General features: G+C 41.2%; 2 protein-coding genes across 3 annotated transcripts in view; both read left to right on the top strand.

Moving 5' to 3' along the window:
• The first annotated feature begins 27 nt into the window (after positions 1-27).
• On the top strand, positions 28-10451 carry nek8 (NIMA-related kinase 8). Of its 2 annotated transcripts, none has more exons than XM_068317467.1 (15): positions 28-104; positions 923-1128; positions 1881-2113; positions 2231-2362; positions 2798-3006; positions 3130-3209; positions 3321-3505; positions 3826-3973; positions 4158-4234; positions 4831-4948; positions 5142-5292; positions 5742-5905; positions 6123-6275; positions 6741-6899; positions 8470-10451. In XM_068317467.1, the coding sequence occupies exons 1-15, from the start codon at positions 58-60 to the stop codon at positions 8496-8498; spliced, it is 2091 nt and encodes a 696-aa protein (XP_068173568.1). In that variant the 5' UTR covers positions 28-57; the 3' UTR covers positions 8499-10451. The 2 variants fall into 2 exon arrangements, with proteins under 2 accessions (XP_068173568.1, XP_068173567.1); XM_068317466.1 differs by having other exon boundaries at positions 3315-3505.
• A 440-nt stretch (positions 10452-10891) lies between these two features.
• Positions 10892-27575, top strand: part of traf4a (tnf receptor-associated factor 4a) — a 31006-nt gene continuing 14322 nt past the window's right edge. The window contains exon 1 of the mRNA XM_068318130.1: positions 10892-11370. Within this exon, the coding sequence (XP_068174231.1) occupies positions 11228-11370 (143 nt within the window). The 5' untranslated portion in view covers positions 10892-11227. The remainder of the gene's footprint in view (positions 11371-27575) is intronic.

The following is a 27575-nucleotide window of genomic DNA, read 5'->3' as shown; positions in this document are numbered from 1 at the left end:
CTTCCTGTAGCTGTGGGTCGGGTTGCCAGGAGACGACGGAGACGATCGGCGGCAGCGATGGAGAAGTATGAGAAAATTAAAGTTGTCGGAAGAGGAGCTTTCGGGTAAACTCTGGATTCTTTGTAGTTTGACATAAACGCTTGTTGTTTTTACTGTGTGTTTGGAAAAGAAAACGTTGTCGAAGCGTGAAATCGTAAGTGTAGAAATCCATAAAGGCCCCAGTTTGTCCCACCAAACTAACGGAGGCGTCAAATGTGCGTCATTCTGAACACCGGAAGGAAAGCAGGATGAGGCTGTGAGCCTTCTACACGTGTTAACGCTGTATTTTAGTTTCTATTGGTTCATATGACCTTGGTACCGATGCCTTATTCTCACCTTTTAAAATTAGTGTTTTAGTTTAATTTTAAAAAAATTTGGTGCTGATACATTTCTGCAAATGAGACATGACATTCAAACAAAACAAAAAATCTAAAACTTTAATTTACTTTTCAATACTATTTAAAAAAAATATTTTTTTTCTGTTGACAAAAATACTGTAAAAACATAATCTTGTGGCTTTCACACGTGTTCAAATGAGTCAGGGTGTGAGTTAGGGTAGGTTATGTGTGAAATTATCAGGTTTCATTCATCATCAAAGTCAAGTAGGTCTTTATTCAGTAAAAATAAAAGTAAAAAAATTACCATAGCTAGTAAGTAAAGTTTTACCAAGTAAAAATGGATAAATAAAGAGCACTAGCTCGTTTTCAGCCCCAATTCTTCAATTAACTTGTCAATTTTTATTAATATATTCTTTGCTGAAATCGCTCAAAATATTCAGTAACTTTTCAGTAACCAGGTCCCAACTACTAAATATCATATACAGAAAATGTACTTAAAATGAAAAACACACATTTAATATCCCTTCTTTTTCTGCTCCTGTCAGGATTGTTCACCTGTGCCGTCGACGCAGCGATGGCGCCTTTGTCATTCTGAAGGAGATCCCGGTGGAGCAGATGTCCCGCGATGAGCGCCTGGCGGCTCAGAATGAGTGTCAAGTTCTGAAACTACTCAGCCATCCAAATATCATAGAGTACTATGAGAACTTCCTGGAAGACAAGGCCCTCATGATAGCCATGGAGTATGCACCAGGTAAGATTATAGTAATATCTTGTTACATTAAGTCACCTTTTTGTTCAGTTTCATGGTTCCCTTTGTCATTTGTTGGAGAAGTTGGAATCTACACCTTGTCTTGTTCACATGTCAAACCAAACAGAAGATCTGGTGGCAGTCTGTCGGTGATATATTGACATTTGATATATGAAAGTGAAACACAAATGTGTCTCCTAATTATACTCCCATAGCTTCTTCATTATCCTGTTGTCTTTCTAGTAGTTTAGTTTGTTTTGGTGATCTTGAATTGAACTGTTATCTAAAGGCTTTCTGCTACCTAAACTACAATAAACTCAATTCAAGTTTGACAGGTAAACTCTGCATATTTATATTTATTATTATTACATAAAAGTATATTGTGTTATGTGCCTTGCTTTCATGAAAACTACTTAATAGGATCTTCTTTTCTGTTGTAACGACTCAACTGGCTTCAGTTCTGACCTTGAAGCCTTTTTTAAATCATTTTTGATCTAAACTGCATACTGATTCTTCGTAACGGATTAAAAAAACAATCCAATAATACTACACTACACTAATATTTTGAATGTAATTCTTTTTACATTCACATGCAGCATATAAAACAAGTAACTCTGTTTTAAAAGCCTATTGAATTCTCAGGTTTTGATGTTGCCTTACTGGGCACATATCTGAGTATACTGATCAATTATCAGTCAGTTTATTGTAATAATCAGAATCGTTTCACTTCTCTTCTCTGTGCTCTTTTCATGCAGGTGGAACCTTGGCTGATTATATTCAGAAGCGATGCAACTCTCTGCTGGATGAGGACACCATCCTTCACTTCTTTGTGCAGATTTTACTCGCTCTCTACCACGTCCACAACAAGCTTATCTTACACAGAGACCTTAAGACCCAGAATATTCTTCTTGACAAGCATCAGATGATTGTAAAAGTTGGAGATTTTGGAATTTCCAAAATCCTTGTCAGCAAGAGCAAAGCTTACACGGTAAGTTGAGTTCCTTCTGGTTTGGAGCTGTGACTGATTCATTTCCTGGTATATTTCCTGGTATGTTTAATCTTATTGAAAGCACAAATCAAAGGCTCGTTTTTTGTCCCTCTGCAGGTGGTTGGGACCCCATGCTACATATCCCCTGAGCTGTGTGAGGGAAAGCCTTATAACCAGAAGAGTGACATCTGGGCTTTGGGCTGTGTGCTCTATGAGCTGGCGAGCCTTAAGAGAGCCTTTGAGGCTGCTGTACGTAAAATATTCATTTATCTGTCACTCATGTGAATGAAGTGATTCAAATAATATGTGTTTTTGCTACCCGTTTAAGTTTAACATGCCATGCATAATGCTTACAATGAAAATTAAAGCTACCATTCAACAGACCAACAGTATTGAGACCATCTTTGATAAATTCTTACAATTTCTCAAAGAACGTAATTTGAAAACTTCAGGTTATTTCATATAATGCTTGAAAGCAGTTTGATTTTAACAGAGTTCAATTATTACTTTCACATGGAGTATGTTTGCATTTGAAACAGAAACCATGTCTGTTTGCACAAACAGTTCGTCCAGTGGGGTTCTAAGGTGGAATACTTCTTCTTTTGACGGGGATTGAGAATTTCTTTGACATATTTAATGTATAATGCAATTTTATTATTTGCGACTCTTTTATTTGGCTTTCAGAATTTACCTGCTCTCGTGCTGAAGATCATGAGTGGGACATTTGCCCCACTTTCGGACCGGTACAGCACAGAACTTCGTCAGCTCATCCTCAACATGCTCAATCTGGATCCGTCCAAACGACCTCAACTCAATGAAATAATGGCTCTTCCCATCTGCATTAGGCCCCTGCTTAATCTCTACACAGACATAGGAAATGTCAAGATGCGCAGGTAATGCATGATACTCAATCTTTTCAATGAAAATAATTTAAGATTATGTTTTAGTGCGTATTCTTATTTGCTCTTTCTTGCTTTGTAGTCTGAAAAAAAAATCACCTACCCTGCCTCTTTCAGGATTGAGAAACCACTGTCTACTGTGCAAGCTGGTCCACAAGGTAGACCAGGAGGAAGGGTTCCTACCAACAGGTCCAGAGGTCAGACACACAGAACTGCTACTTGACAGCAGAACAATTTGTAATTGCAAAAAGTTGAGAGTTCTTATTGTGACTGTAATGATAATTGTGAATTTTCCTGGTCAGAAACAGATGGATCAGTTTGTTCAGGATCAGGGAAGGTGCATTCTCTCCCGTTGTCCTCAGTGTACACCTGGGGAAGTGGAATCTCAGCTCCTCTCCGCCTGCCAATGCTAAACACTGAGGTGCTGCAGGTGTCTCTGGGACGCACTCAGAGGATGGGGGTGACCAAGTCGGGCCGCCTGATTACATGGGAGGTGTGAGCGAGTTGAATTTGTAACCTGTTTATAAAGCTTTTAAGTAGTGATTGATCCATCATACACTGAAAGCTATAGTACCCTGCTGCCTTAGATCAACATGTTGATGTGAATGTGTTTTTATCCAATATTTATCAGGATACATATTTATCTGTTTTGTATGTAGCTAAATATCCAACTAGCTAAACAGTTCAGTGATTGGCACTTAAATTAAATCCCTCACTGTTGATCAGAGGGATCTCTTTCAACATCTTTCAGTTTCTTGCACAGGAAAGAGTTAGATTCACATTCTAAGTTCTAATAACAGTTTGTGATCACAGGCTCCATCGGTGGGGTCCGGTGAGGCCAGTCTGCCTGGAGTCGTGGAGCCGATACAGCCTCAGTTCATTTCACGTTTCCTTGAGGGTCAGTCTGGAGTCACCATCAAGTCGGTTTCCTGTGGGGATCTGTTTACTACCTGCATGACAGGTTGGTGGGCCATCCCTTGTCGTTCAGTACAGCCATTTAGAGACTATGTGGTCAGCATATCTATGATTAATCTCTTTCCTACCTTGACTCTGCTGTCACACAAGAAGACAGCATTTCAATGCTCTTATGTATGGATTGATGGGTTTTTCTTACAGCTGTTTTTCTTCTGAATTTGAATTTGCAGACAGGGGCATCATCATGACATTTGGAAGTGGAAGCAACGGCTGTTTAGGACACGGTAACTTCAATGATGTAACACAGGTAAAAATAATTCCAAGGAAAATAGTTTCATGTTAAAGTTGTGTTACCTTTGAATTGTTTAGAAAAACTCTCAGCTAATAAACAAAATACTTTACCTTCTTTACCCTGAAGAGTTTAAATGTGAGACATATTTTACGCACAACTCATTAAAACTCCCAAAAGTTATCGCCTTTATTTACATTCAATGATGTGAAATTAAAACTTTAAACTATATAAGGATAATTCTGACAAAAATATCCAGTTAATGAAATTGTAGAGCCCCTTAATGAGCTGGGAGAGACTCCTAAAGACTCGTGACTCGTGATGCGAACAAAACAGCTGTGCAAGAAATTCTTGGAATCGTCTCATCTACAAGAAAATGGATAGATGGATCGAAATTATAGAAAAAAACACTTTTCTTACAAAAGACATTTTCTGAATTCTGTAGTTTTTGGTTGGTCATGCAACAACGGTTCATAGTTTTAATCAATGATTTAAATGTACATACAACTATTAAACACTGTCCACGGGGGCCAGTGCCTCCATACAGATTTAGGATTAAACTCTTGTTCACTACAATGCTGACATATCTTTTATTCTTCTATTTTGCTGCTCAGCCCAAAATAGTTGAGGCACTCCTCGGCTATGAGCTGGTTCAGGTTTCATGCGGTGCTTCCCACGTACTCGCTGTGACCAATGAGAGAGAAGTGTTTGCCTGGGGAAGAGGAGACAATGGTAATATAAACCAACTGGGTGTTTTAAAGCATGCTCAAGCTTTCTTAGTATCCATTCATTGTTGTGTTTTTTTTAAAATGTTTTTTTGTACGTGACTGATTCATAAAAGTATTTAAAGGTGACATATATGTATAATACAGCAGCATCTCAGTACACAGCTTCACTTTTGGGTCTTCGTTCTAATGTGTTGAAGGTCGCCTCGGGTTAGGCACCCAAGATACCTTCAACTCACCCCAGCAGGTTACTTTACCTGTTGAGTTTGAGGCCCAGAGGGTTGTGTGTGGAGTCGACTGCTCCATGATTATCAGCACCCAGTGCAGCATCATGGCATGTGGAAGCAACCGGTAATTGTTCTATAATTTTTCCCTCTGACCTACAGTTTCTGTAAGCATGACTAATCATCATCAACAAATCATTTCATTTCTATTTTACCTCCCATAGACTTCATGACTTCATCATGTATATGTGTACTACAAGGTTACACACACTACTGATACACTTTTATTACACACAACCTGCGAGGCCATATTCTCTTAAAATGAATAACACCTTCATTTTGGTGGTTATTCCTTCTATGTCTGAGGTTTTTGACATGAAGTGAAACGAAGCAACAGCAGACACATCAGCAGTTCTTTCAGGCTAGAGCAGAATCAGTGAAGCAGACACCTGCAACAATAAAAGAGGAATATGAATTTTCAAGAACTCTGTGATAAATGTACATTTTATAGAATAAATATAAGCATAAACACAGTTTTTTTATTTCCATTTTTGTTGTTGCTGTTTTTGGGATCAGGTTCAACAAGTTAGGGCTGGATAAGATTACAGCCGGAGAGGAACCAAACCCTTTAAACCAGGTGGAAGAAGTTAATCTTTACACTCACGTCCAATCAGCCCCCCTCAACACTGAGAAGATAGTTTACACCGACATTGGAACAGCCCATTCTGTTGCTGTTACAGGTAAAGTATTTACAATATCTTTCAGTCAAAGCCCATTTTTCTAGTGCTCTGTTTTATTTAGTGCAATTAAAACTGGTCTCTATTATGGCAGCAGCAAATGTGAAGATGTTCTGCTCTCTAAGAACACTTCCAGCATGTTAAACCTCAGTGAAGCCAAAGTGTTGAATTTAACATATAAAAATATGAATGTAGTCCTGTCCACGTTCTCCTTGTCCAGAGAGGGGTCAGTGTTTTACGTTTGGAAGCAACCAACACGGTCAGATCGGCTGTAGTTCACGTCGTAGCAGCCGGACTCCCTACCTGGTGCCGGGGCTGCGGGGCATCACCATGGCTGCCTGTGGAGATGCTTTCACCTTAGCGATTGGATCCGGTACGCAGAAAGGACTACATGTGATGTAGCATGTGATGACTGTGTGCCTTCTCTGTGTCTGAATGCGTTTTTAGAACAGGAGCCTCTGTGACATCTTCAGCTACAAAGAATGATGAAGGTTTTTATCATTTAAAATTAGGGGAATGTCACTTAAGCACAGTTTTCACATGTTCAGTGCGTGTGTGTGCGTGTGTGTGTGTGTGTGTGTACTTGTAGTAAAGAGGAGCATTGTGCCAGCAGTCGGCTCCCTGGGGAGAACAGTAGAGGACGCAGTCAGTTTTGTAGGTTTTCTTTGTTTGCTCGTCTTTGTTCAGCCTTGACTTCTGACTGATTGGATCGTTTTGCTCCCGCCGTAGGAAAAGCCAGAGCTGTCACTAAAAGACGTGTGTGGATAAATTGGTTTTGAGGTTTGTCCTGTGAAGAAACTGTGACCAGCCTCCTTCCTTCCTCTACTTCTCTCAACAGATGGGGAGGTGTACACCTGGGGAAAGGGGGCCCGCGGCCGCCTCGGAAGGAAGGAAGAGGATTCTGGGATACCAAAGGCAGTCCAGCTCGATGAGAGTCACCCATTTGTGGTGACATCAGTGGCTTGTTGTCATGGCAACAGTCTGCTGGCAGTGAAACGTAATATTTCACTTATTATCTATTTGTTAGCAAACACTATGAGATGCTGAGACGAGGTGAAATCAAACTGGAGAGGATTAATCCCCACAGAAAAGGCAGGCTGAACCTGACACTAGATTGCCTGTTTTTCCTTTCACAGTTTGGAAGAAATGTAGTCGGAAGACTGAAAGACACAACAAAAGCGCTGTTCATAGACTTGTACACAGTGTGTGTAATCTGTTCACATATTTATATACAATACAATAAAATATACTTTTTAGCTTTGGTTGAGCAGAACATTTATCTTCATGCCAGTCTTTTATTTGGTCCAATATTATATTTGGGACTTAGATTCCAGACTAACACCTTGACACAACTCACATCTCTTTGACCTGCAAAATCACATCTAGACCAACATGGACTAACATGAGCAGATGCTCCAAAAAAAATCAGGTTCAGTGATACTAGTTAGACCAAAGCAGCAACATTTCATTACAACAGTCCAGATGATACCTGATGTCATGTCACATACAGCAGAGTGGCCATATGTGTGTGTGTATCTCTGTGTGTGTGTGTATAAAGATGACAGTTTTAATCCCACAATCACAGTGATTCATTAAAGACTAAAGAAAATTTGTATTTTTGTTTGAAAAATAGAAACGATAGTAGTGAACCGTCAGGATTTAATCCTTTCCTCTGCAGGCAAGATTAACCATACAGCTGTGGAATTGGTGAAAATCCTGCTCTATATTATCAAACAGGATAAACTTATATTGATGTCTGATTCTGCCGTTATTGTTTGGTAAATCAATTCACGTGCTGCAGTCTAACAACTATTTTTATTATTGATTCATCTTATAAATGTTTTGTCTGTTTTTTGCAGACTTCTATCTATCTATCTATCTATCTATCTATCTATCTATCTATCTATCTATCTATCTATCTATCTATCTATCTATCTATCTATCCTCACATTCCTTGTTTTATCTAATCGTCAGCGCGTAATTTAAATTCATTAAATATTCTCACAATTACAAAGATTGAACCACAAAAGTTGTCATTTACCTAAAAATAACTATCAGCAAGGAGTTCCCGGTTTTTTTACATCCAGCTTCAAAGTGGTGATGTATTGTGAATGTCAGTGTTCGTGTGTTCGTCGTTCATTTGTCCGTTAGTTGGTCCACCAAATATCTTCGCAACCGTTGCAGATAGAAAGATGGAACAAAAAGCACATTACTCGGGCAGCAAAGGGGATGAGAATGAGATGATGACCTTGACCTTGAGAAAACTAGGGTTAAGGTCAAATTTCGACTTTTGTACACTCAGGAACTGAATAAGATGGAAAGACGAGGGAGAAGGCCAGTGTAAGACTATAGATCAAAGCTAGTGCTTTGATCTATGACAGTAGGATAGAGCACTAGCTTTGATCTTTGACCTACGCAAGTAGGTCAGGGTGAAACTTAGAATTCAGGGGTATCGCTGGGTGTTGCAGTCTGTGACTGCCTTGGTTCTAGTTTGTGTTGTTGTTGATAGAGGAACTGATTTATTGACTGCTGATTTCATCCTTACCCTTTTCGTCCTGTTTTTCCAGCTTTGCTGGAGGATCCTGTCCCGAGATGATTTTGTCCTAGAAGTCCACTCAGCATTGATGATGAAGCCCAGCGGCAGTGTGAGGTGGAGAACAGCTTCCTCTGAGCATCTCATCCCAGAGGCCTGTCTGTGCTGGAGTTGAAAGATTTCCTTTCATAGTGCAGCTGTGGCCTCAGACTTTCACTCAGTCTTCCTGTCTTTATTTATATTTATTCTCCGCCACTAATGAATCCTTGTTTCATGTGATGGTTCCACTATTGTGGAGAGAAGCTGAGGAAAAGGACAGAACCAGTTTTCTGCAGCAGGTATATGTCACAAGAAACTCGCTAAAGGAATGCTGTAACACTGTTTCTGAAGCAGGATTACAGGAAGTCATTATGCTGCTTTCACGCTGTGAACCATTGTCTTTTCTCAGTTACGATTTTCATGATAAAGACCAGTAAAAGTCAAACTGGTCTGCCCTTCAGCCACTGATGGACAATGATACAATACAAAGAAATGAAAAGAGTGCAAACCTTTTGAAGGTTTAGTGACTCATCAGTGAAATGAACCGAACATGTAAATCTCACATAGCCAGTGGTCACATTGTGCCTTATCGGATTAGCTCTCCATACATTTGCACCTCAACAGTTGAGTTCAAACCAGATAACGATGTTTTCTTAAGGATCCGGCTGAACATCGTCCATGGCGCTTAATGCCTATGTCGTAAATCACTCATCTGGTGCCTGCATAACAACAGCAGCAGGGTTATAGAAAACTATAACCAAAAGAAGACTTAGGAAAGGTATCAATTATACCTACTGTATCATATCTATAACATGCAACATGTCATAGTTTTGATCCCAGCCAGTTATGTACCTCCCAGTGATGATATCTACATGACCCCAGACCGACCTTAGGCGAGGTGTGACAAGTACTTAGGTTCGCGTCCAGCATTCAAACAGCAACAGCATTCAGATTTACTTCAAGTGTGTGAAGTAAATGTCCTGAGTCGGCAGGAACGCTTCATCGAACGTATAATAATGTGATTACAAGGGATTATAAGGGTGCATTAGTGTGTCGGCACAGCTGATGTTACATCTGCTAAATGAGGAGATCACATTCATTTGTTGATGCACAGCTGGGTGTCATGTTGTCATTTTGTGCTGTATATATTGTATTTAAGTCCAGTTGACATTTTATCTTATCTAACTGCTTTGATATGTCAGAGCTTTTTATTGTAACAATAAAATGAGCTCAAACTTCATATATTTAAAATACAGTAAAATTCAGTGCAGCATATAATGCATGTGACTAGATCCAGATGAGGTGTTAAAACTTTTTTTAAAATATAGTTTTACTTCTTTTTACTTCTTATTTGCATAGGAAGGGACAAGAGGTACTGAAACAACTATTGGTTTGGATATTTGTGAATACATGATGTGACTTAAATTGAACTATGACCTTAAAGCATCAACATCTTTAGATGAAAAATTAGCCTATAATATAATACTGACATGTTTCTGGTTATATTTTGTCTTATCCTGTCCGCACAGTCAACTTAATTCCCACTTTAATCCATCGTTTCCACAGACTTGTTATGAATTGATATGATTATTGTAAATAATCCATCTAATGTATTTCCCGGGACTGTAAATAATCATGAATATTGTCATCAATCTCCTAATAAAATGGTTTTAAAAAGTCACGTATTTTTAAATAACCTCTGTTGGGTGAGGATGTTTTCTCTCCTCTCCTGAGGACATGCTGCTTTAACATTGTTGTCTCGTATGATGATGTAATGATGATGTAATCCGGTGGCAACACGCCAGGTGAAAACTGATCCACGGATGATGCGCTCCGTGTTTCTGTAGGACGGGACGCTTTTTTTTTTTTTTTTTTATTCATTTACATTTGTTACCGACATCATTGTAAATTTTACGGATTTTATTCCCATGTGTTGATGCATTATTTTACATCGAGAAATAAACCCTCATTATTTCATTTGGTGTGTGTGCGTGTGCGTGTATTCTACCACCAGGGGGCGCCTCTCACCTGTGACTAGGCTTTTGTTTTGCTAATCATTTCTTACAATTATATTACACTTAAAACTTATAATTAACAAAGCTTTCCTATCTCTCTCGTTAGTAAAATTTTCTATTTCTTTCCATAAATCCATCAGTCGCGACTGGTTTGTTTGCGCTCATTATGTGTTTATTAAAAAAAAACACAAAAAACATAGTTCATATAATTATAAAAACAAGTAATACATGTGACCGGGCGGACCGTCTGCAGACACAAAGCCCCCTGGAGATCCGTGGGGTGAGATCACAGAGAAAACGGTGTGATTCAGCTTCTTGACTCCTCCTGCGTGGAGGAGGAGGCGGGACTCGGTGCACCTAAACAGACGAGGGCTAATTTATTGTGATCAGAGTGTCATCCGCTGAAGACAGACCGCACCGAGGCCCGCAGAGCGAATCCCGCACACACACACACACACTCACACACACACATTCACGGACGGACGGAACAACGCATCCGCATCGGATCGTCAGCCTCCCGGTACCGGGGCCAGCACCTCGTCGACGTCGGTCAGGAGGGACGGACGCGATCAGTCGAGACGTGACATGAACCCCTCATCGGCTCCATAATAAACGGCAGTGCAGCTGAACGGGGGGGGGGTGTGTGTGCGGGGGTCGACTGGAGGGACAGTAGAGGACATCTGTACCGGTAAACCTGCAGCTCCAGGCCCACAACGGGGCTCCACAGAACCAGCAGACATGCCCGGATTTGATTACAAGTTCCTGGAGAAGCCGAAGAGACGCTTCCAGTGTCCGCTCTGCAGCAAGGCGATGCGGGAGCCGGTCCAGGTGTCTACCTGTGGACATCGGTTCTGTGACACCTGTCTGCAAGAATTCCTAAGGTAGGTCGTGTGGTTGTGTGTCTGCAGAGGAGAGATCCACCTCTCCACAGGCGATCACTGCCTGTCGGGCTTCGGCCGAGCGACGACAGCAAATAAAGGATGTGTAGGTGTGTCCTGCTCACCTTCCCTCCCCCGGGATCACAGCAGTGTGTTCAGGCGGACATGGGGGCGAGGAGTCCGTCTGGGCTGGAGGGGTGGTGGTTCACCTCCATGTAGAAGGGATGGAACCCACAACATGAAGCTGTCCTCATCTGGATGTTGTCATTGTTCTGGAAAAATGTGTTGTTGTTGTTGTTGTTGTTGTTGTTGTTGTTGTTGTTGTGGCTGTAACATCCATGAGATAGAAATTTTTTGTGAAATTATTAATCAGTTGGTGCTTTTTTTTATTACTAGGTGTGTGTTTAGGGTAAAGATGGTTTCATGTTGAGGTTCTGCAGCCGGCCCATGCATCTTCACCCCCCCCACACACACACACAGACACACACACCAGGGTGGCTGAGTCCAAATGGGTCTCTTGTTATGAATGTGTGTTTGGCATTCTGCCCCCTCTCCACCACACACACACACACACACACATACACACACACACACACACACACACACACACACACACACACACACACACACACACACACACACACACACACACACACACACACACACACACACACACTCAAGACGGATCTCGGTGTTACAGCACAACCTGCATGCAAAGAAGGACTTTGTCATGAAATAAACTTCTGCTAGATGGAACCTAGTGATTTATTTTTAGTGTGTGGCATCTAGTGGAGCCGCACACGCTGAGGTATGGATGGGTGTGTGTTTGTGCTTTCATTGAGTTCACAGAAAAAAATGACTCTGATCTCGTGTCTCGTTTGTGTGGAAGAAACAGATCTAGGTGCACGGATGAGAGCTGAGGAAAACGTGTGACTTGTCCATTAACTTACAGTCCGTGCTACAACTGCAGCTAAAGATGACTGTCACTATGGGTGATTCTGCCCATTGTTATATTGTCTATAAAATCAATAAAATACGCCTGTGGATCGAGGTGTCGTCATAAAGTGGATGTCTTTGTTTCTTGGACTGTTGGTTGGATGAAACCACATTCATGTACTATTAATGAAAGCTGACGTTTTGTGTTCAGACAGAACAGCTGTGTTCTCGTCTTTCCAGTCATTCATATACTGTATGTCTGTGATGGAGGAGCCGATGACAAACTCTTGATGTTGGCACGTTGAGCTGAATGAAAGATAAACAGAGAAAAAGAGAACAGAAACTCGGTCTCGCGCTTTTTTTTTTTTGTTTGACTTTCAGTCGAGAAGTTAAATCCTGAAAGCCTCACAAATGAAGATAAATACAGCATTTTAATGGTTAGAGCCGGTTTTACAGCCCATAAAAGACACTCAGTGACAACTTGATTTGACTGGTCTAAAGTTTTATGTCAATTCAAAAACCGATCTTAACTTCATCCAGCGCACAGTTGTATTGCTAAAACACCCAAGTAAGACAGGATTTTCCAATGATTAATGTTATATATTCATATTTAATCACAGTTGTGAATATTGAATGATTTTTCTGTCAGAAATAGAGTCTGCAGGTTGACAGAAGGAATATGGGGAAGTGAACTCATGCTTGAATACACGAACAGCTCTGTCGTCAGTTCCCAATTTTCACCTTGAGTCATCAAGAAACCTCCTGTGGCTCGTAAAACAGCAGCAAATTGCGTCTGGTAGAAAAGAAGGAACTGAGATGAATTAAAAAGCGAGGGAGGGACGGCGTTCGCTGCTGATCAATGAGTTTGCCGCCGGTTTGTCTGCATCATCCTTCCTTGCCTCTGCCTTCGCCCTCTGGTTTAAGCTGTTTTTCTACTCCCACATGCAAACGGAGTGAATCCAACCACGGTTTCACAACTTCAGAGTTTTTGTTGAGTAACATTTTCTGTCTAATCCAGATGTTAGTGAAGAGAGGGACGATTCCTATCTGAGATCCCTGTGATCTACAGATGGAAATGCAGGCTGTGAACCCAATGAACTCCATCCATCCGTCCGTCCATCCATCCATCTATCCATCCCTCCCTTCCAAATAAGAGGTGGAAATGTCTCTGTGAATGAAAAAAAAGAGTTCCTGCTTCATTTGTCAGGTTGAATAAGTTAAATAAAGTTTTCTTTGAAGAGCAGATGACATTTCAGAAGCTTCTGAGGAGACCAGCTGCTTATTCACCTCTTTAATTAAAGAAGTGTGCCGGTTGAGACCACTTCCAGCTCTCAGCCATTGAGTGCTCGGATCTTTTGTGAAGGGAGCTGGAGTTTATTGAAGCTGACAGAGAATAGTTAGCTAGTGCTTTGCCCGCTGTGCCACTGGGTTGATCCTTTTTGGGTAATTATTGAAGGCTGTGTGGCATCCAGTCCGGGCTTGCCAGCAGAATCTGCCCTGTTTGCCCTGACAGCTCCATCACTTCCTCCAGAGTCCACCGATCGGTTTCAACGCGCCGCCCAAGAATGCTGCTGCATGGCATTGCTTCACGGTTAATCATCTTCTCTCAACACTAATCCTGAAACTCCTCTCTACCTATCTGTTTATAAACAGTTCATTTCTAACTTATGCTTATATTTAAGGCAGTACAATACATTCAAACAGATATAGGTGTTTGTCATGTCAACATGTTTCCAGCTCTAAATATTGATAAGTGTTTCTTTACTGGTTTTAGTCATCAGTTCTATGATAATACGAGTTATTATTATTACATAACATTAATACCCAGTTCTCTGTCTGTCTGACCAATGAGAATATCTACAGTATGTTCCACACTATAAGGCTCACCTAAAAGACTTTAATTTTCTCAAAAACCGACAGTGCGCCTTATATATGAAAAGGTTTTCGAATATGCCATTCATTGAAGGTGCGCCTGACAGTCCAGTGCGCCTTATGGTGCAGAAAATACTGTACTCTTACACTTTAAAGATCACATTTTTGTGGAACACTTTAAAAGGTTTTGTTTTTCTGTGTCATCAAGCTGATAAAAGCTGCGTCTTCCTTCCACTTCCTGTGTACGTATGCGTTTTAGCCTGTGATGCTAATAGGCTGCGTTCTCACCACAGGAGGAGCGTCTGAATGTTTGAGAGGAGTCTCAGCTGAGAGAGAGGTAGAGTCACGGGGCGAACTCAGCCCAGCCCTGCAGCTCTAAAGCTCACTGCAATCACATTTCACTGTCGTGCTTCAACGCCTCAGTGTGTGCTGACCGGTTTAGTTTCTGCAACACTACTTCTAATAAGGGAGAGTCGAGGGCTTGTGGCCACACCACAAGTACCAGGCCTCGCTGCTCATTGGTTCTGGTTCTGGTGAGTCTCAACAGTGCCGTACCTCTGTGGGGACCACACAGTTCACTATGTCACAGTTTTGACAGGAGGGTAATCGGTTCGGCCGGCTCTGGAACTTCTTTCTTCAGGTCTCCATGTAGTCGCGTAGTACAGCAACTCCTGACTGACCCCAGAAAGAAGGAACTTCCAAATGAGCCAATAGAAGTATTTCTCGTAGCTGTTATTCCCCTGTTTTTGTTTTTGGCTTTTTGGGTTTTTTTTGTTTGTTTTTTTTGAATGGGTGGTGAGTCATTGTAATTTTGGCACATCTTTTGCATGTTGTGCAATGTTTGCTCTCATAAGTGATGTAGGTGATACTCACTTGTCGGGCTGCGCCCACGTGTTTACAGCCTGAATGCCCTGATGTACAATCAGCCACATTATAAACACTACAGTTGAACGGCTCTTCATGAGTTCTCTTCTGGTTTTTGACACTTTTATAAAGTCTATCTTATAACAATACTTGACTGCAGCTACACCAACTTGGCACTTAGCTGTCTTTGTGTTAAATTATTGTACAGTCATTTGTTAGGGTAAAAAGTGTATTTCTGACACTTGATAGATGGAACCATTACGCAGTAGGTTGATAATAAAAGTAGGCATTAATTGCAACACAAAATAATGAATTTAAACATTTAAGAGCTACCTATGAAGCACTGGTAAGAGTGGATTGGTTCTAATTCTCAACTGTAGTGTTGCCAGATTTAGAGCAGGAAATAAACATGAAGTAACATTCAGGAGCCAAAAAAACTGAAATAGCAACATTGATTTTTTTCCCAAACGGAACAAAATCCAGGTGGCACAGTGGGTAGAGTTGTCTCCTCACAGCAAGAAGGTTCTGGGTTTGAATCGTTTCTGTGCAGAGTCTGCATGTTCTCCCCATGTCTGCATGGGTTCTCTCTGGGTTCTGCGGCTTCCTCCCACCTCCAAAAACATACAGCTTAGCTGAATTTTTGACTCCAAATTGACCCTAGGTGTGAGTGTGTGCGTGAGTGGTTTGAGGCCCTGTAATGTGCTGGCGACACATCCAGGGTGTACCCTGCCTCTCACCTGTAGCCAGCAGGGATAGGTTCCAGAATAGCCCGTAACTCCTAAGGTGTATGAGTAGCTGAAGACAAAATGAATATGATCATAGATCACTTGTATTTTTTCTTAATTTATTGTATTTTTGTTTATTTGTATTATCATTATTAGTTGTTTACCCCTTTTCTACTATTTATCCGAAGTTAAGCAAATTGTAATAACTAGTGAATTTGAATCTAAGAAGAAAACTAATTCTATGTATTTCTAATCAATCTGGACCTCCAAAGCTATAAAATCTCTAACTGAAAGATGTTTTGGTGAATCCATCACCACCTTGCAGACCAAAGTTGTTGTGATTAATGGCTGATGACTGACTGCAAAGGCATACAAAGTGATTTAAAATCAAACATTAGAGCAGACACACACTTTGTCAACATGTGGTGATAAAGACCATTTCTCCATCCAGTGAGTGTGTAACTGTGCAGACGGATGTATAGAAAGGCACTTCAGTGGTTGTGACAGGGTTTTTCTTAAAGGCCTAAATGGAGCTGTGTCTCATTGGAGTCCAAGTCTGCCACTTGAAGCAGCTGGGGCTTTGTGTCTCAGTAGGTATCTGTATCTGAATGGGAGCCATGCCAGGGATGGCTGATGAATGGCTGTGTGTTCTTTACCATCTCCGTCCCTCAGCCTCATCACAGAGACATTCACAGTCCCCTGCAGGTGTCCAGGAGTCTGCACCAGCATCCTGGGTCCGTATCCGGAGAGTTCGGGGCCTCACTGCTGCCCCATCCTTCTCTGGTCACAATGGTGGTCAGTGAGCTGCACATTACAGATGCTGTGTGCAACTGAGTGAAAGCCCTCAGTCTTCGTCCTGCCCTTCAGGGTCTGTGAAGGCGTCTCAGAGCTGTGCTCAGAGCCTTCGTTCCACTGATGTGTATGTGGTGATGGAAAGAGCCCAGATGCATATAGAGGAAAGGAAATGTTGAGCTGGGAGAAGAGCATCCACACTCCCATAATGTGCAGCACCTCAGAAGTCAAGAGGTAGACACCTTACCTCTTGTTCCAGCAGGAGTGACTCCTAACTCCTCACTAAATGTTCCAATGGTTTACATTTCCTCACACATTTGGACTTTGATCATGTGAGTAGTCACTGATCTCTAAACCCGAATACGGGTGTTTACCTGCAGCTGCTGCAGACATGTCACGTGAAAAAGCCTCTTTGACGATATTTGTTTAAAATGTGAACTTTTACTCTAGAGGCTGGCTCAGTTTCTCTATTTTATTGCTGATTAATTTGCCCGTTTTCCCCTTGAAACAGTTGATCAATGTGTCAAAAATGACTGGAACCATAAATCTGCTATCTAAAAAAGCTACATTCTTGTGGGAAGAATGACATTTGTTCCTGGATTGACATTAAAGGGACTGCACTAAGCTGAAAATGAAAGCCTGAAGATGTCATCCAAACAACAGGAAGCCATGTCAAATCACAGTGTTTTATTCATGTACGGAAATGGATGTTGACATTCAATAGTCAGTAATTATGTATGTTTGAAGAAGCACAAAAAAATCTCAAACAGCAGTTTTGACCCATAGTTTAGTTTAGAATGAGTCTGCATTTGCAAAACTGGATATGTTAAATAATCATGCACATTCAAATAATTTAGTTTACGAACACAAACACAAACAAAATGAAAAATAAAACTTGAGCTTGTGCGAATTTAATGCTTCTGATTTCCTTCTAATTTCAAATCAAGTCAAGCTAAGTGCTGCCTTCCGCTTCCTTTTTCACGAAATAACTAGAAGAAGCAATGTCTTAACTTAATACCATCTTTGTTTGTGAGCCTGTTCTGAGATGTTTGTGTTTCTGCAGACAGATAGACGCTAGCAGGTCCATTTCAGGCTAAGTCGTGGGGATTCTCCAGGGAGGAAGCTGGAATGCTTGGAGATGCAGCTGTGATGGTGATGGAGCACAGAGAAAGTGCCTCAACCATTTCACACAGCTGCAGAGGCCCCAGCTCAGAAAAGACATGTTATTGTGAGATGCTGTATTGTGACAGATGGTATTATGTGTGCAAACACAAAGAAACAAGAGCAGGCACTTGTGTCAGGATGAAGGTCTTGGTGGATGAATCCTAGGTGGATTTTTTCCTCAACGAGAGGTTTTGGTGCCCCGTTGTGACGCAGCAGCTCTCCTCGTGTCACTTTCAGGACATCTGTCTGCCACGAGGACGCGTATTAGTGATGGGCAGTCCAAGTGTAATTCATCGCTTTTGAAAGACCTGCAACTAAAGAAAAAAATCCACCTTAAATACTCTGATTTGTTAGTTTAAAAGGAATCTGGTTGACTTCACTGAGGACCCAGTAACACGTGTCGTCCTCTCATTTCATTCATGTGGAGCCAAGAACACTGTGAAGGTTTTACACAAATACAATTTGCAGTTGTAGGAAGTTTTTCAGCTGTGACTCAGATTCCATCAACCCGACCTCACACTGAGAATAACTTCAAATTACTGTTATTACCATTCAAACTCATTTTACACAAAGAGCTAAACTCATCCTTGTGAGGGTTTGTGAATGAATGTTTTATGTGCTGATTCACATTGTTTTTTAGTCGACACACAGGAAGGAAAAAATGGTTAAAGAGTTTCTTTGGTGGTTTGAACTCCTACTCTGGTATCCAGGATGATGAACTCAGACTGAGTTCAGACATTTACATTCAAGATTCACTTTATAGGTTTCTGATTTAAACTTTAGCCTGGTTTGATAACTCTACTGGTAACCTACTGGGATTAATGGGATTTATATCTATATTTATATTCCCAAACCAAATAATAATGCATTCTTAATTTCCCTTTGGGAATTTTAACAATAATCCCTGAAGGGGATAATAATATTATCTACATCTACTGCATATTTATTTATTTATATATTTTTATTTTTATATATTTTTTTTTATTTTATAACAATATATAAAATAATTTATTATTATTATTAATAATAATAATAATAATAATTATGTAGTAGATGTACTGTAGATGATAAGTAGTGTGTGCAGCTTCCCCGTGAAGGGCCAGTAGACATGTCTAAACTTGTCTCCTTTATTATGGCTCCTCTAAAATGAATCTGCCAGCCTTTTGGACAAAACAAAGATGGAAAAAATTCCAGCTATGCAGGGAAGTACTTCATACAGTGAGCATGCTGGGACCCAGTCACCAAACCCCGCTGCTGCTGGACAGCAGCCAGTTGGCCCATATCTGAACAGCATGGCTAGAGCGTACACGTGGTGCGGTATGTGTGCAATGTGAGAAAGTTAAAGGTATATTTATCATAAGTACGTGCATGCCCTCGTGCCTGTTCATGCTGCCGCCCTGCAAACTGTGATATAAGCGCCTGGAGACTTTTGCAAGAAAGTTCTGTGTCTGTAAAGAGCAGATATTTGTAGGTTTCAGTTCAAAATTATAGCCTCTTTTGCCTGCCCCCCCCCCCCCATCTGTTTATCTTGAGCACAGGTCACTGAACACGCCAGTGTGCTCAGGCACATGCCTACAGCAACACACACACACACACATGTTCAAACTCCCATAGAAATGATTCCAGGTGGACGCTTTGTGTGGATAACTGAGTGTTAAACATGCTGCAGAGATAGCAAACCTTCAACGGAGCCAATTAAAAGATTATAAATTAAAATTTGATTTGATTTATAGACTTTCCTTTGTATTGTCACGCCATCTTCGGACAAGATGTCACTTTGAACTTTTAGGATGTTACGTTATTTTTCAGTCTGTTTCAGCCTCACCCGCTATTATCAAATCCCAGTTTGGAGATGAACTGAATGTATGAAGTCAGGAAATGACTGGTCGTGTTCTCCAGTTGATGCCGTTTGAATCTGAGTGAAACCTCTGGGTGAATCAGAATCTTACACATACAGTACAGGGAAGCATCGGCTGCAGCACCGACTGATGCCGTGGTTTGTCATGAACATCCTGTCGCTCTCTGGGGAGGTCTTTATGGCAGCGTGATCGCTGCGGCGTTCTCTTGAGGTATGAGAGGAATCTGTGTCTGAGGTCCAAGAGGAGAGAGGAGAGCAGCTGGCAGAGGAGGACAGAGCACAGCGAGGCAGGAGACCGGTGGCCGGGACACCTGTCCTCAGTGAAAGGCTCCTCTGTGGAGCCCAACAGGTGTCGGTCAAGCGGTTAAGCCCCTCACTTGAAGCGAACCCACTCTAAATGGGACTCATTTATCCAGAGGCCACATCAATGTTAAGGTCAGTGCTCAGTTGCCCTTCAGCCTTCCTGGCCTTTCTTCCCCTCGATGAGTCCTTCCTTCCTGCCAAGGCTCTTCTGTCTTCCTCTCCTCAGCTGGTGTGTTTGCTGGGGCGGTCCTTTAACCAAACAGCTCAATGGCCACGTCAAGTACACTAACTCCCTTGTGTCGCGTCTCACACTCCTCCTCGCAGCTCATTTTCAGATATGTCAACACATTAATGCTCTGAAAGTTTAGTCTTCTTCCGTCGTCTACGCGTGCCAACTATTGATCCCACGAGCACCGGTCACGCAGGAAGTCATCCGTCAGGCGCTCGTCCAGATGGATCATTCAGTCAGCTCGCTCAGGATGAAGGAGCGCTTGTTTTCTCAACTTCCATAGCTCATCTACCAGTCAAATGACACATCTTTGAATGTGGTGGTAGATTAGCTCCCGTGGAAAGAAATGATTGTTTGCATTATTCATTTCCAATTACTTTTGATTAGTTTTCTCCTTGTTTGGTCTATGAAAGTTTTCATAAGAGCTTATCCAATTTTCCAAAGTACAAATACACATCTTCTGGGGATTTTTTTGTGGCTAAATCCAAATAGAAGTAAAACACAGGACAAAGACAACTAGAAAATGTGCTCAACTGAGGAGACACAGCCAATTAATTGTCACTGATTATTCAAAAAAAAATTAAGTAAATGGAATGGAAATGTGTTCAAATGCAGCCCAGCAACGCCTCCACTCTTTGTTTACTTGTTTTTCAGTACGCCCCTCCCTATAAGATACAAATAACTTATTCCCATTTATGTAACGTAACTGCAATGAAAATAAATTGGATTTTTGGATGTCTTCTCTTGAATGTTTAATCACTTTTTTTGCTTGCTCTTCTATTTCTTCTTGGCTCCTCTGCTGCTTTTTAATGCAGTGATTGAAAAAATATAGTAATTCATTCCATTGTTGCTCCCGGCAACAGCAGCAGGTTGAAAGATTCATGCTCAAAGAACAATACAACCGAGGCATCATGAAACAAAGGATTTGACGTCAGCACCCCTCCTTGCTGAAGAAAGAAATTGCATCCACACAACAGAGAAGTGGACGACTGCAGGTGGCTCAGCCGTAGAAGGGGAAGTGCAGGCAGGGGGTTTGGCGGGTGGGGGTGTTTAATCTGGGGGTGCTCTTCACAGATCCAGACCGATAAGAAAACGCCGTTGCCAGAACGTGTTTGACATGTGATCATACGGGCGGATAGCAGAAGCATTGAGCGTTATTGTTCATATCTGGTGAATCAATGCATCCCTCTGCAGACTGCTGCCTCACAAACATGGACATACAAGCGCAGGAGATGAAACTGTCCATCACAGTGATCTTCAAATGTAACATAATTAATCAAAAGCCATGTTTATTTTATGAAGTGAGACACATTTCTTGACTTTCTGGAGGTGAGCTGCATCCCAGAAGGAAGTTAAAACTGGGCTGAGAGTAATAAAACTTTTTTTTTTTTATGTATGAGAGGAAAATGAATGAGTCATACATCAGACCCACGGCTGTGCTTTTTTGCTCCCCCGCCGTGATAATGGTGAATCACACACATCGACAAGGGAAAATCCAAATCATTATCTTTATTCTGCACCGTCTCCAGTTCGTTGTGACCTCCGAGTCTCTCCGGCAGAGTTTAAATGATGCAGAAAAGTCGTGCGTTTATCCGTTTCACGACGTTTTGCATCAAACAATCGACGAGGTTGAGTCATCGTGTCGTCACTTTAAAACATTTTCTGTTTGTGATGTTAATAATACGTAGGAGTGGACTCCTCCACCTCTAGCTAATTAAAGGGGATGCATCACTGAGGGCACGGCGTATTTTACTCCAAAGGTGTTCTTGTGGGATCGGACTAAAATAACTCCCTTGCAGAGCCAAGCTGATAATGGTTTGCCCACACCTGCTATCACATAATAGTTTGTGTGTGTGTGTGTGTGTGTGTGTGTGTGTGTGTGTGTGTGTGTGTGTGTGTGTGTGTGTGTGTGTGTGTGTGTGTATTGGGGTGGTGGAGTACTTATCTATGGAGAACAGTAAAGACAGCTGGTTAATGACTGTAAAGCCGTTCTTTCTGCGTTGGCAGTGACCTACTGATGAGACGTGGACTCTCCAGACTTCCACATGCAGCACATGCGTGTCATATTTCTAGTGTAAATTTTAATCCAGTTTATACTGGATTTAAATTTGATTTGGACCCACAATGATTCGTGAAAACCGTTTTACATACAAGGAAAGCCTTAAGGCCAGAACTGCTTTCAAACCAATCAAAAGGGGTCAATTGTATACAGGTTTGCAGACTTGTGTGTTTCATTTCAGGTGAAATAAAACGCCATCATTTAATAGAATTATAATCTTTACAGTCCCTTCTCATATATAAGAAGTTATGGTGTCTGTTGTTTCTCTCTGGTTGCTGATAACGTGTTATTTTCATTTCCTGCTTGTTAATAAATCACACGCGCTCATATTGAAAGGAGTGACAATCACTCAGCACTAAATGAAAAGTTCTAATTGAAGTTTGCTGCTGAGCTTCCCTCAGGGTATCACGCTAGTTCTGTATGCAGTAAACACGTGTCGGCTGTGTCTACTACTCTCTTTGGCACTGAGTCAAACAAATGAAGTGAGTCTTGTTAGGAGTTGCAACAAAATTGATCCATGATTAAATCTTTCAATGCCTCTGTGTCTCCGTGTGCCAGGAGCTCATATTTCTGGCCGTGTTGCTAAATTTTGAACCTTTACCTATAAGTTTTTTCTGATTCATGGCTTTCTTCTAGTGGTTGAAAGTAAACCTCTGGATGACCAAGGACCAAGAGATTCAGACCTTTGTATTTTTGAAAGTGGTGAAACAAACCCCGCCAAGAAAACACATGGAGGTCTTTACAAAGGATTAAATGAGCTGTTAGGACCAACTAACAAGCCGGTGACATTCCTCCTCATTCTTCAACCCTGACTGAGAATCTGTTTTATTGTCCTAGTATGTTCACACATACGAGACATTTGTCTCCCGTCCTTTCATTGCTGTCCATTTAATGAGGAATAGAAAACACAGCTAATGGAGGGCAACAGAGATTTAATATATGAAAGCAGATGATTCATTCACGCTGAAATGCAGACTGCTTCATGGATCTTTTTTTGAATAGAAATGACACCTTCATGGGTTTGTTGTCAGGATTGATGTAGTTAAAGTATATCGATACTAAATTGGGATAGAAACTGAGACTGCACTCTTTTTCCTTTCCTGATTGACTGAAGTGGATGCTGGCGCTGCGACTTTCCATGGCATTTAAATCCCGTGTGAATCTCCTACATGAAGGACAGACTTATGTGCGTCTGTCCAACGTAAACTGTTAATCAGATGCTATATGATGTGTGATATGGTGTTCTGTGGATTTACAGGGCATTAACATCCCAAGCATCTGTCAGATAATCTGATCATCATCCACATGTTAGCTCAGTCAGAAGGTGAGAGAGAAATTTAAAATACCTCTGGAAACTTACGGGAATAGTTTTATGTTTTAGGAAGTCATTTTTCATGCCTATTCTACAGCTAACATGTCAGCTTGTAGCAGGAAACAGGTTGGATGGATTAAATAGGACGATATAATAATCAATGATCTGAACTAATGTTTCAGTTTTCCCACCTGAACCCAGCCTTAATGCTAAGCTAAAAAAAAGACTTACCGCGGTTCATATTTAGCAGACACTCATAACCTGTCAATCTCTTCATTTGAATCTTAACAAGAAAGAGAGTGAAATAAAATCAAGCTGTTGCTTTAAACAAATATTCTATTCAGAATAATCATTAAATTAAGTCTTAAGGGTTTGTGCTAATTTTGACCTGAGGATTACAGAAATTGCCCCTGGATGGCAATACTTAATTATTGCAGAATTCATTGACAATACATAGCATTAATTTCCCCCTTTTTTTAATTTACAATAACCCTAAATGTGTTGGTGCATCCACAGTTAATCTGTTTTTGCTCTGAGATTTCATGCTGTGTTTCTTGATGACTGCGGCTCTAGCAGCTGATTTACAAATGCTTTTTGAAGGCGCCGCGTCTAGTACTGCTCCTCCACTGCCATATGGATACATTCACCAAACAGCTCTCCTTTTAATAGGCCAGGAGATGACTTGGCACTCTCAGAGCGCCTCCGTCCTGTGAAGGCATTCCACTAGATTAGTGTGGCAGCGCCACGGCTACCCAGAGCCAGCCGCCTCCGCTGCAGATCACCCTTTGGAGCAGCAATCTGCCCTCCGAGGCTGAGACAAAAATTAGATCAGCCGATTAAAACAGCTCCGTCTGGGGAAATTTATAGCATCTTACTACTTCAGTTTGAGCTCGGTTCATGAATAACCGTCAAGCATTCTTGTGTGTGTTTGTGTGTGTGTTTTCTTTGTATCATTTGAATCTTGTAAATGTGTGACAGAGGGAAATAAAAATGGAGAGTGAGGTATGTCGCACCTACAGAAAGCCTGACAGCTGTTTTTAGCACCTAGACCGGTAGGTCCTTGTCATGTGTGTGACATGTTAGAGCTCAGGACTTTGACTGATCTCCAAGAGCAATGCCTCCACCATCCCCACCTCTTCACACACCGTCTCCCCAACCAGATCAGAAATACAGAACGTCCTGTCCAGCCCTTCTTTCATTTAATGCAATGCAAGCCTTTGTGCACGAGCGTGCACCTCGGCTATAGTGACCCCCCGCCCCCCTCCAGCACCCAGATCAGCAGCAGTTAATGAAAGTGGATTGATTTTCCTGTGCCTCCTGCATACAGCCTGTAATCTGGGTGATGAAATTGACCATAAAACAAAAGATCCGACAGCATTATATTACATTTGTTGTTTATTCATTTGATTCCCTGCAGTAGAGGATAAAAATAATCTGTAGGCTATATGTGTACCACATGAAAGGGCAGAACTGAGCCTGAGCCAATATTATTAGAAGCTGCTCTTCCAAGACAAAATTAAAAAGACGTCTATAATTATAGAATAAGTTATTAACATTCTTTCAAAAGGTTACACGAGAAAATGGATTCTTGTGTCTTTGTTCCTAAAGCAGACGGTAGCCATTTAGTTTAGCTTAGCACAATGTCTTGAGGGAACAGCAAGCATCCAGCGATCAGAGTTATGTAATTCACACATGAAAGCTTTTCTTTAACTTGTACTAAACTCGAAGTCGGAAACAAACAAACAGGTTAAGAGGGTTGTCTGTCACATTATTCCCACCCAACAAAGTCTGTCTATCACCTTTCTTCTCCTCACTGGCTGTGGTATTAATCCTCATCTAACTTGGTGTCAAGCAGCAAATTATAATTATTCCCTCAAATGTCAACCCAATCTTCTGTTCCTAATATCTTAAGTGCATGTCAGAAGAAAGTCCCAAATAAGTTTTGATGAAGGCAGTAAATTCACGAAGTCAGCAGAAACAAACTGAAGAGCTGGGTGAGCGCTTCATGTCACAGCCTGATCACACTGATGGGAGGGTGGGATTCGGTGGGGGTATGTGGGGGGGGGGGCAGTGTGAGGGGGATTATCATACTTGTGAGCTGTTTCCCCAACTCACATACTTAAGGATGGATTATAGCATCTAACAGGGTGGGGGCCAGCCTACATACAGTATGTCTGCTCCTCCTTCTGACCTGCCCTCTCTACCTCCTTCTATCACTCCCATCCCGTTTCCTGTGCTTCTCCTCTGTGAGGTGGCGTCTTTACTTTCATGTTAATGTCATTTTAATGCCTCTTGTCCAGGCCAGACCTCCAGCAGTTTGACGAGTTTCTGTCCAACAGCTTACAAAATTCAAACGGATGGATTTTTAGCAGCTTTTTTTCAGAGCTGCTTTTATGATCACACAAGCAAATATTTCTGTCCAGGAATTATAGAACTGCTTTCGGGCAAGTGTAATAGAGCAAGCCTATCTATATAGAAAACCTTGTTAAAAAATTAGATGATTAATACATTAATATGAGTAATTTATGATCTTAAAACACGGAGAACCTTCCATCCCTTCTGTCTCATGTCCAACGTGCAAAAAGATTATAAGAACTTTTTTAACCCGGGTTTAAAATTAATAAATGAGCACAAAAATATAATATAAATAATATTCAGCAGCCTCTATAGCCAGTGCTCTTGCAAATATGACATTTACAAAAACAAACTGAGAATTGTTAACCTTTGGAGGTTTTATAGCTGTGTGAACTTCCTCACAGATGGCTTCTGCTTACAAATGTCAGCACAGTGAGGTGAACTGCAAAGAGGAGTGAATATCATTATACAAGCAATGATGGCATGAGCAAGCAGGCCCTCAGGAGTCCTGACGGTCAGGATACACAGTCTGAGTTTGTACGGTCATACAATCGTCTGTGCAGGAGGATCACAAAGAAGAGTTTAAAATCCCAGCACCATCCAAAGCTGTTCCACAAACGGTCCCAGTTTGTGTTTCACTGGGTGCTGGAGAGGAAGACAGGGAAAAAGGCCAGACATCCTCCCACACACACATGCACCACTATTGCCTTTCTTCCACTTGCAACATTTTTTTTCTTCCTGCTTTTGCAAAGTAACACAATAAAAATAGTATTTGTGTAGGTAAGGAAGCAGATAATAGAGCCAAAGTAAAAGTAAAACATTGCTTGATTTGTATGCTTATGTGTAATTATCACTATAGGAAGCAGCTCCATTTTCCCGTAGTCTTTTTCTGCTTGTCTGACAGTGATTCAGCTGTAATTTATTTTGGTGTTGTTGATAACCATGACCTGCAGCCTGTCAACCATTGTTACTTCATGTGAAGCAGCTGCCAGTGGCTGTTAGTAATGAGAAGAGGATGTCCAATGGGATTTTACAGGTGTCATATTAGGCTTCTGCCACACTCAGCAAGCAGGTCTCTCAAATCCTAACTCCTTATTTTACAAATATGTTTACGGGGCTAAAGCTGTGCATGCACCAGACAAGAATTACTATGTAATTTTAGGATTCCTCCCTGTTTCTCCGTGCTTTGTGGCGAACCTGTATAATAAATAATGTCTGTGTTCACTGGCTTTCTCTTAGGTCTTTTTCTAAGTAATAGCTCTGTGCCCTGTGTGGGGGAAAAGTCCCACAAACTAGAGAAATACAAAATCAGGTTGGATCAGATAACCTTTTATCTGGTGAAAAATGATCTGTAATTAATGACCACGTTTATTCTTTCCAAAGTTACATCAGGGCAGATTGGAACAAGATTAAGAACCCAGATGAACTTTAATTAATTTTATAAAATTACAGGAGGGCTGCGGGTCATCCCAGTGTCAGGAATAAGACGTTACAAACAGCATAACTGGATTTATAAATGCAGCAAGGAGAGAAGTAAAAATGAAATCTGTTGTCCTCCCAAGACTTTTTAATGTAATTTGCTTTATTTACTTATTTGTTTTCTAGATCCACAGATGGCAGTAGCAGCCAAAAATGTGAATTGCTGTCTTATAAAATTTGACAAAAACATTCTCACCCCAAAAATCACTCATAATGTTCTCTCATCACAATTTGGACATTCACATCTACTTCAAGCTAAA

The sequence above is a fragment of the Antennarius striatus genome, chromosome 6 (assembly GCF_040054535.1).
Source record: "Antennarius striatus isolate MH-2024 chromosome 6, ASM4005453v1, whole genome shotgun sequence".
Taxonomy (NCBI): Eukaryota; Metazoa; Chordata; class Actinopteri; order Lophiiformes; family Antennariidae; genus Antennarius; species Antennarius striatus.
Note: the sequence above shows the minus strand (reverse complement) of the source record. Positions and strands in the feature narration are given on the sequence as shown.